Source organism: Centruroides vittatus, unplaced genomic scaffold (genome assembly GCF_030686945.1).
Source record: "Centruroides vittatus isolate TY-2023 unplaced genomic scaffold, ASM3068694v2 contig_884, whole genome shotgun sequence".
NCBI classification, from domain to species: Eukaryota; Metazoa; Arthropoda; class Arachnida; order Scorpiones; family Buthidae; genus Centruroides; species Centruroides vittatus.
The window spans coordinates 1431583-1442518 of record NW_027122576.1 but is presented as its reverse complement, the minus strand read 5'-3'; the positions used below and the strand labels follow the sequence as shown (position 1 = coordinate 1442518).

The 10936-nt window shown below is 32.2% G+C and overlaps 1 protein-coding gene across 1 annotated transcript; it reads right to left on the bottom strand.

Moving 5' to 3' along the window:
• Positions 1-947: 947 nt before the first annotated feature.
• On the bottom strand, positions 948-10501 carry LOC136983678 (putative methyltransferase DDB_G0268948). The gene is made up of 6 exons (XM_067280489.1): positions 10346-10501; positions 4057-4217; positions 1633-1852; positions 1427-1524; positions 1219-1356; positions 948-1153 (listed from the first exon to the last, which is right to left on the bottom strand). The coding sequence occupies exons 1-6, from the start codon at positions 10454-10456 to the stop codon at positions 1060-1062; spliced, it is 822 nt and encodes a 273-aa protein (XP_067136590.1). The 5' UTR covers positions 10457-10501; the 3' UTR covers positions 948-1059.
• Positions 10502-10936: the final 435 nt, after the last annotated feature.

Below are 10936 nucleotides of genomic sequence, written 5' to 3'. Positions count from 1 at the left end.
TTTCTAGATAAACTTATTGAATAACTTCCTGATATACAACATTTTGTGTTTTACTATTAGGGACACAAATGAACAGAGATTTGCAGCTAATAATACATGAGCATGCAACGTAGAGTTGGCCTTGTGAAAAGCAATTGCATCTGAGTCAAGTCCTGCAACTCTCAGACTTTGGCCTCGTGACTTGTTAATGGTTATTGCAAAGCATAGACTAACGAAATTGTAGGCATTTAAATTCGAATGAGTAGTTTGTTGAATAATGGTATGCTATTAAATGATATATCTGTCCTCGAATTTTGAATGTTGGCACGAAATTTACCGAAATTTCTTTCAAGTATTTCAGTGGCACCAAAACTTGTCATTTAGAAGGCACATTTGAAAATTGTAACCGGTGTTACCGGTAACACCGGTTACAATTTCCAAACGCGCCCCTAATGTTCTTTAAGAAATGTTTAATGTCAGGATGAGTCCCATTTAATAGTGATAGAAGAGGTTCGAAGGAGAAGCTTACCGCCTAACGCATCACGAACACAATGTAACTACTCGAAAACCCCGCCATATTTACCCGTATGTTCACGTACTGCCATCTAGCATAATGACGTCACTTTTGTAATGCCTCAAATATTTTTATAATTAATTATTTATTTTTTAATGACAGTGCTTCAAATATAATAGTAAACTCCAACAAAAACTTTTAGATAATCCCTTGAAAGGAAGTACTAATTCGTGTGTCGCCATCTAGCGAAGAGAGAAACAAATAAACAGAAATCCGTTACAGTTTAATTCAATTAATGTATATTTTGAGATGATATGTACTGTACCTATAAACCTTCTGCCGAACAGACAGATTCAAAATATGAAGTTTGGTTAAAATACGTTCAGGCATTTTCCCGTGATACGGCAACAAAAATTTTGACCGCTACACTTATTTTTATACATTCTTCTTTAAATTACGCTTACCTTGCATAAGTTTATTTTCTAATTAATAACTATAAACGAGGAGATATGTTTTGTATTTTGTATATCTTATTACATTATTGTGAACAAGTACACGAAATATAATTAAGAATTATCTTTATAGTTTCTGCACAGAATCAAAAAATGGTCTTGTTCCACTATCAGCGGTTTACTTTCTCCTCCATTCAGTTCACAAAGCCTAGAAAATTATTTTTAAATTTTATTATAAAATTAAATTTTATTCTATCATAAACAAATTCTTACTTTTCTTTTAATTCTTTCATTAAACATTCTGCTTTCTCGGGATAATCATTTGTGAAAGCTCGGTAAGGAGAATAACTGTTAAGGAATCCAATAAGTGTATCCACGGCAACTTTACTTCTATTTTTTATTCCGGAATGTCTGTTTGAGGATGCATTTACATATAATTTCAAATATCACACACTTCTTTAATTAAAAAGAGTTTACTTACTTAACAATATCACCGAATGGAAAATTCACCAAGCGATATTCATTATCTAAAAGCTCTAACTTTGGAGACCAATAGTCTCGTAAATTGTCAAAAAATAACTACAGTATAAATTAGATTACAATTATAATAATATACATAAATTAAGTTTCTTATATTATTTGCAAACATTTAAAATTTAGTGAAATCAAAATAATAAAATTTTCAACCTTTTTCATGAAATCGTTTGCTAACACCGTTTTCTCATCTGTATCGAATATCACTTTGAATATTCTGTGGTAAGACTGAACGGCTAAAACTCCATTATTCATCAATAATCTTTTGGCTTCTTTAAAAAAATTTTCAATGTCAAACCAATGTAAAGCGGTAACTACGGATAACAAGTCTACAGAATTATCGGCCAATGGTATATCTTCTGAAGGGCACACACTGTAAAAATCGAATGAAAAGTTTTTAATAGCAAAATTTAATTCGACACCCATGGATAGCACACGAATTGCAATGATTGAATTCTATTGGTTAATCGAATAAAGCAATGCAACACTTTGGCACTGTGTTTGCCACCAGGGAGAACTTTCTATACAAAACACCTGTATTTAGCTTTAGCTGTTTTTCTGACAAATTTCACATAAGTTCTAGTAAATTATGATTATATCTCGTATCCCTTGTAATATGTATATTTCGTACTTAATTCTTTTTCCATACGTTTCTGCTGCCCCGGTCAGTAGCAATATGGTCATCATACAATATCTGAAATATTTCTTCGGTGAGAACATAATATTTAATCAAATTGCCTTCTTTTACAGGCACAATTAATTTTTCTATTTCTCCGACAACGCCATAGCTACATAAACATTGATATCCTTCTGGTAACTTCGAAGTCACTTTCATTTTTATCTCTCACTTTTTGTATCATTGTCAAATACACTGATTTTGTAAAAATTTGACTGTTTTGACCTTTTGCTGCTATTAACTCGTTTAAATCAATTTTTGAAGCAGTTATTTCATATCACTTAATAACTGCTTCATGATCGTTACTTTTTCAAAGAAAACACTATTTTAAGAAACAAAAGTAAAATTAAAATGCCGCACAAGGTTAACTATTAGTCACACGGATTTAAAATTTAATACTAAACGCAATACGCACACGCAACTCAGACGCGAGTGTTGATTGGCTAATTTATGTTGAATAATCACTCCTCAAGGTATTATCACCACTTTGCCAACCAAGTGATAGCAGTATTCATAGTGACCAATAGCGTAGCTACATATTCAGCGCCCTGGAGCAAGTAGAGTCGGTTGCGCCCTTGTTCCTCATAAAAGGTCTCGCAAAATTTATTTTGAACATTTAATTTTAAAAAAATATATCTAATTATTTCGATTTAAAACCTTACTTAATAACAATTTTTTTTTTGAGATTCAAGGCATTTCAACAATAAGATATTCAATTTAATAAATACAAAAATAATAATAAAACAAAATGTAATTCTTTAAGTACGGAGTACCTAATAATAATAATAAACTGTATTGACAAAATGTATGCAAGTTTAGTTTCATAACAAATACATATAAATAAAAAACTTCAAAATTGTTTTCTCGCTCTTTCGTTTGCAAATCGGTCAATCACTTTCTCCAGATCAAGTTAACAAGCTATTGTTTTTTCAATTGATAAAGTAGCCAGAGCTAAGACGGTATTCTGACATGCTGTTTATTAAATACGTTTTGATTAATTTTAGTTCTGAAAAACTTCGTTCTGTTGTCACTGTCGTCGCCGGTAAAGTAAAAAAAAAAAAAAAAATGAGGCATGCTGCAATAATAGCGATGTTGAGGCCGAAGTTTTAGACGCGAAAACGTGTACGTCGGACGTTCAGCGCCGCTTTCCTGTAAGCCTAGAAGTATGACAATGGTGTTTGGAAATTCAGTGAAATCGTGCTCGACATCCCAAACGTCATTGTCAAACTTTTAGGCTTACAGGAAAGCGGCTTTTAGGCGCACAGGAAAGCGGTACACGTTTTCGCGTTTAATACTTCAGTCTCAACCTCGCTAATGTCGAAAAGCTACTTGAGGCTGAGATGTGAATTAATAGCAGTTCGGCAACTTCGCGTGTAGAAGTAATCTCTCTTACTTGAGTATAAACACATTTTAAATCGAAATAGTTGAGGTCCAAAACTAGGCGAAATGTTGGAGGGATATGCCGATTGTAACAATTCTGAACCTTCCAGAATATTTTTATCAGATGATGCGACAAGATATGAAAGTAATAAGCACTTAAAAAGTGTACATAATTGTCGAACGGATTCAAATCTACAGTTAATTGATTAATTATTAAATCCAAAATTTTTTTTATAAATCTTTTTACAAGTTTTTATTTCGCCCTTCCTAACTTGGCGCCATGATGATTTGTCAGCCTGGAGCTGTACAGTACGTTCTAGGTAGCTACGCCTCTGAATTTGATATACTGAGATAAAAAACCTGGAATATATTAAAGTGCCCGATTTTGTTTGTCATTATTCATAATGACATAATCATTTAGTCTATAACACATATATTTCAAACTGTATTTAAAAGTTCGATTCTAGAATTGAAATGAATGATTAGAATGACTAATAAATTAGAATTAACGGACAACTAACATAAAATTTACGTTGTCAAACGTGTTACTCTTGTTGGCCTCTTCTATTTGGGCAGCGCTGATATCACATCCGGTAATTCTTTGAAAATACGGTTTCCAGATAAGGGAACTTTGTCCGCTCCCGCATCCAACGTCCAAGACGTGTCGATAAGGCGATGTAATCTGTAATAAAATAATATGCATTATGGAAAATAAACATTATTTATCTTCACTAAATTTTGAGTGAGGATCGGTTACAGCGTACTTTCTATTTACGACAGAATCAGCACACTTTATGCAAGTTAGATCGTATAAAGTTCTTAAAATAAAAACAAACAAGATATTCATGTAGATAAAGTGCAAATGTGTGATAACGCTCGGTATACGATAATAAGAATCAACGAACGATACATTTTCTTTCTAAAATAGAATTAAGACCGCAAACAATTGGATCGTGTCATGAATACGCGGTCAATGATGCGAATTCAAGTGAACACACATTTCTCATTTTAATTAATAAGTCCTCATAATTTCTCGAGTGATAATGAAATTTAAAATAAAGCTTTTTCTTTGTCAGGTTTCCACTCGCTGACGAATCTCTTCTTAAGAAATGGCTTATACCAATGCGACGCCATCGTTGGAAATCAAACAATAATAGTAAAATTTGTTCATCTCATTTTGAAGAAGCATGCTTCAGTTACAATAGTGGTAGAAGATATTTACAACCAAATTCTGTTCCTACAATTTTTTCATTTCCTCCACATCTTCAAAAAATCCCTGCAATAAAACGTTCGGAAAGAAAACGAACATCTAAAGACCCTATTTCAGAAGCCTGTAAAAAAAAAATTGCAAAGATAGAATATGAAGTAGCGGTCTCTCATGATCACACATATTTGCCATCTACAAAGAAGATGCGTGAAATGTTAATTTTAACAAGACAGAAATGTGAACAGCTACAAAAGAAACTTAAATGTAGCAGACAGTCTAATAAAAAAAATTCAAACAAGATTGTCAATTCAAAAACATTATTCAAAGGCTCAGAGAAATGCTTTCTAAATCCGATGCTATGATGATAGAAAATAACGTTAATGGACTGCTTCGTGATCTATTAAAACATCAGCTTTTTGGTAATGAAGACAACGAATATCAGAAGAAGTTAAAAAGTTGGCTTTAACTCTTCACTTTTATTCTAGTAAAGCACATGAGTATCTAAGACAGCTTATTAAAATACCTGCTACCTTCTCTACAGAAATGGTCTTCTTATATTGATGGTAGTTCTGGCTTTACTGAACATTCTTTTCTTTTATAAAAATCAGAGATGAAACTAAAATTTCAACCTATCCACTATTATGTTGCTTAATTATTGATGAAATGACAAAAAACAGGTTGATTGTGATAGGAAAGAAGTAATAGGATATATTGATCTTGGTTGTGGAAATCTTAATGCTGATAATACTCCCATGGCAACATAAGTACTGTATTTTTAGTTACTGCAGTCAACTAATGTAAAATATTAAGATAAATGTTTACAAAAATGATTATATTTAAAGGACAGTGATACACATCATTAATTTTTAAATGTGATATACAATATGTGTAATATATTTTGCATTGCACTGTAAAACTTTATGCTTAATATGTAATATAATGTCAATATGTGTATATTAACATTAATTTTTATTATTTAATTTATTAAGTAATAGAAAATTTTTATTAAATTTTTATCACTTAATAAAAATTATAATTTTTTATTTGTAAAATTTTTCTAAAAATCCAGAAAATTTTGATAAATAATTGTAATTTTATGAAATAATATAATAGAATTATGATAAATTTTACGCAATATATTTTGATACATTGTATATGTAAAAACAACAACTTCATTGATTTTATCTAACAAGTAAGTAAGTAAGTTGTAAGTTGCAAAATATCTTCAGTTATCATTAACTTAAATTTAGTCAATAGATGGAGTCCACCGAAACTGTCATGGCTGCCGCACTTCAATTCGCCTCAGCTCTAGTAACCGGTTTAACACTCTGTTATTCTATCTCGTTGCGAAGGTCACACAAAATTTAATTCTCTTTTCCCATCAAACACAGCTTCTTTAATAAAACGCCGCTTAGTTTCTTCTCCTGCGTAAGCAAATATATCACTCGATTTTGTTTTGTCCATGAATAGATACAAAAACTATTCAAGTGACTGCATACAATGTTAAATGCAAACTTATTTTCGTCCGCCATGTTGCAAGGTCGATTTATAGTTCATTTCAGTCGTGAATAAGCCTAAAAATACATTTACATTACCATTTATTAAGTGCACATGCCTAAGTGCAATAGCCATTAGGTCTAAAAAATGGTCGCAATTGTCCAAAAAAAAAAGTCCTCTTAAGAGCAGGGCAAAAGCAGAAAATAAAGACGATGGTATTGAAAAGTTTGATATTAGTGAAATACTCTAAAGAAAAGCAATTAGAGCAAGACGCGCCTGTATTTATCTACGGGAATGTTTTAAACGGCTTTGCCAATACATGCTTAATAATAATTAAGTATTTTGCAACTTGAACACTAACTATATAGTGTATTTACTCGGACACGTGGCAAATTTCATCACTATTTTTTATTCAGTTGATACGTGTATTAAGTGATTGTACACGTTTCGGGCTGTTGACGCCCCTCTTCAGCCAACTAAAGTACAGTACAAGTATACGGTTACAAATTGAAATACAGTAGAGACTCGTAAATCGGCACCCCGGTAATCAGAATCGCCGGTAATCGGCACGATTTTCAGTCGGACTGTGTCGTGCTGAATCGAACGTTTTTGATACTAAATTTACTTCTAAAGTATAATTTTCATGTTTTTATATTCTTCAATATATTTATTTTGTTTGTACAAAATGCAGAAATAATTTTTAACGATACGATAGCCTCGATTATTATAAAAAATTTTCGTTAGGCTTAAAATCGACGAAAATTCAACACGAAGCGACACGCAACGGAGAAAAATTCAACAGGAAGCGACACGCAACAGAGAAAAATTTGAACATCGGACAGGTTAATATATTTTTTCGTACATAAACCGTAATCGGAACAAATCCCTAATCTGAACAACCCCAGTCCCCAATTGATTCCGATTTTCGGTTCACTACTGTATATAAAAAATAAAAGGTTATGCTGTATAAAACATACCTTCAAATCACAGATCTTCGTAAACTTAGTGTTCAAGTTGCAGAATAAGTACCGGCACGGTTTCATAAATACTGCAATAAGAATTAAGTATTTCTTAATTAATCTCGATTACACTATGAACTGGATTGCACCAAATCCGCAAAGTCAACAGTAGGGTTTCTCTAACTAGATCCCGGGATCACAGCTTTTAACCCGGGAAATCCCGCAAATTTCTTAAAAGTTCACTTTTTTCTTATTTTGTGTCAAGGTTGAGGAAATTTTGCAAATACAAAGTATAATCAACTCATAAGCTGTCAGAATACATTTGTATTTATTAATTTTAAGCCTACTTATTTGGTTTTTAAATTTTTGCTTGTTATGGCATGTTATAGATTGTTAATAATCAATACGAAGTCTATTAGTGGCAGGACTGAAAATTCTTTACTTTTCAGAACCTGTAATATTTCGAATAATTGCGCTGATCCTGTCTTAATTTTTAACCATGCTCAGTAGCTTGAATAACTGCATTATGCGCAATGGGATTGTGCAAATTGGGCAAAGATACAAACGAAGTATGCAAGTATAAAGTTTTTCTTCATAAATCTGATTATTAAAGCTAACCATCTGCGGTTAATGTGAGCCTAGGTATACAAAATGGAGGCGCTTCCGGTCGCCATCTTGTTTGCACACGCAAATGTGCAAACAAGATGGCGACCGTCGACAATAACATAAAGGCGCCTATATTTAATATTTTTTAAAACTAAAACATTTTTAAAACGTAAATTTGCTACTCACTTTTTCCCCTGCTTTTGGTTACTTTTCCTACTCTTGGACCAGAAACGAAAAATAAAAAAGTCATCATACTACCTATAAATTCAATCGATCGTGGACGAAGTGAATTACGAGATTCTATACATCAGTGGTTCGAACAAAATTTGCCTGTATTGTACATAAATTTTACTCCTGTTAATTAAAAACTACAGTCTTACGATTCACATCTCTCGACTTTTCATCTACGATAGGCAGCGTCCCCATAGAGGTTGGCACCTGCGATCCACGGCCACCTAGCCTTCCATGTGTCGTTCACGTTGTCTTTCGTGTCGGAAATCATTATTACATATATTTGATTATGACAAATTTAACACGTTTAACACATTTGCACACTATAAACGCACATTTAAACCACGTTTAAACACATTTAACTCACATTTGCACTTTTAAACACATTTACACACTATAAACGCACGTTTAAACACGTTTAACACACATTTGCACACTTTTAAACGCAAATTTGAACCACATATAAATCCTTTAAAAAATTTTTACCTCACTTACACAATGTTAACACACCTCTAATACACTTTTATGACATTTAACACGCATTAAACACATTAATGACACGTTTATCATGTTAATTACCATTGACAAACTTTCCTCCTCGATAACTTTAGACTTCGAGTAAATTGTACAAACTTTAAAAAAATACAAAATAAAAATTAACAACATGCATAATCTGTCTACATCGTAACCAAAATTCGAAATTCACATTATTTCTCATGTTTCCCGAACAGAATTTTTTGATGGATATTTGCATACGAAGGTATCATTACTATCAGCGCCATCTACATTTCTTTTCTAAAAACACTTGCCATCGAGGTTACGGAAGCGCCGCCATTTTGTATACCTAGGCTCACATTAACCCAATCTGCCGAATTATCGGGCCACAAGCTCGATGCCTCTATTAAAGCAGCCGAGGCAGGGGGAAAAAAAAATACTAGAGATAGAGAGCGAAAGAAGTACTACAACGCATCTGGAAAACGAACTAGAAATCTTCCAGGCTACAGGTGAAACGTATAACATCTGTCTTAAATGCATTAAAGACGATTCCATCCACATGAATTGAATCGGTAAAGGCATTCTCGGTAGTGGGACTTTTCATTACTAAAATAAAAACCGGATTGAGTGATCGGAGTCTTAACCATCTTTGCTTTTTAAAATCTTATTATAAAAATTTACAACATTTTGTATTGTGTTTTATTTAAAAAACGAAAATTACCTTCTAAGTTAGAAGTTTGATCTAAGTTAGTTTATTTCTTTAAATTTTCAACTCAATTCAAAAGTATTTTTGTTGTAAGCAGTTTCCAACAAATTTTAATAAACTTTTTCTATTTGCGAAAATTTCTACGCAATTCAAAGGTAATTTTTAATACGTATTTTACACAACATTATTATTATTTTGGAGATCGCAGAAAGTATTAAATTACTTTAAAAAATGAAAAATAATTATATCATTCGATTTTGAAATTTATTTTATGTCTTAAAATTAATTATGTCCCGGGAAACAGCTTACTTCTTTTCTGAAATCCCGAGACAAGCAAAGGACCGGGAAATGCGAAACCCTAGCTCTACAGGCTTATTGTATGCAAACTTCCCTTTCTTCAGCGCGATTCGATTATATCAATAGATCGATAAATGGGCACAGTTCTTTGCTGAAATAATTTCAAATTTAAAAAATATAAACAAAATAAACATAAGGGTTAATGTTACCCTTGGTGCCAAGATGGCGGTTCGTCTCTGATTCCAGCAAGGAAACAGTGGGACGCACGTTCTAACCTAACCTAACCTATTCTAATAAATTACCATAATTATTAGCAACCAAATTATTAGAATAGGTTAGGTTAGGTTAGAACGTGCGTCCCACTGTTTCCTTGCTGGAATCAGGGTAACATTAACCAAAATAAGTCAGGCAATTGTAAGGATGAAAAATATGCATTATTTTCTTTTCTCTTCATTTGCATAAATCATTATAATATTAAGGAATTATAATGGAACCAATCTGCTAATTAACCAGCGATTTTATAAACAGAATATGTTGCAAAATTCGCTTCGCACCAATCGCGATTTTTCAATCAATCAACCGCCATATTACTTCACGCGTCGCTTAGATGTAAACATCACTTTACGACGCGTGAAACAATATGGCGGTAGTAACTGGTAACGATAGAAAAGAAATATTTATATCAGAAAGCAGATGTAAATATTTTTTAACAATAAAAACAACTCCGTTAATTAATAACAACATACCTATAATTATAATTTGTAAAAAAAATGTGAAATATTTAAATAATTTATTAAAAATTATCAATTTACCTTTTCTCCTAAGTATTCTATTATTTTATTGGTAATAACCTCAGGTGGATTTGGTCGGTATTTTACGTAAAAAGAAACGTGTTCTTTTCCTTCAAAGTTTCCAGCCGCCATATTTAATGACGAAAACGTATATTGACACTTTTACGAAACTTCAAGTAGCGTATCAACCACGTGATCCGATAAAATTTATCTTTACAATAAATTACTGTTGCCAAGTAATGAAATTACCAAGTAGAAATAAAAATTTAGCAAAAATGTATATTAATTACATTTCATGTATTTTTTAAATTTAAAGGTTAATTAATGTTACCTTAGGTAGCCAAGATGGCGGCTCGTCTCTAATTTCAGCAAGGAAATAGTGGGACGCACGTTCTAACCTAACCTATTCTAATAATTTGGTGCTAATGATTATGGTTATTTATTAGAATACGTTAGGTTAGAACGTCCCACTGTTTCCTTGCTGGAATTAGAGACGAGCCGCCATCTTGGCTACCTACGGTAACATTAACCTTTAAACAAAAGAAAAATGTTTTTTTTTTAATCCTTGATGTCCCATACATGAAATAAAACAGTTTTAATTTATAAAAGTTA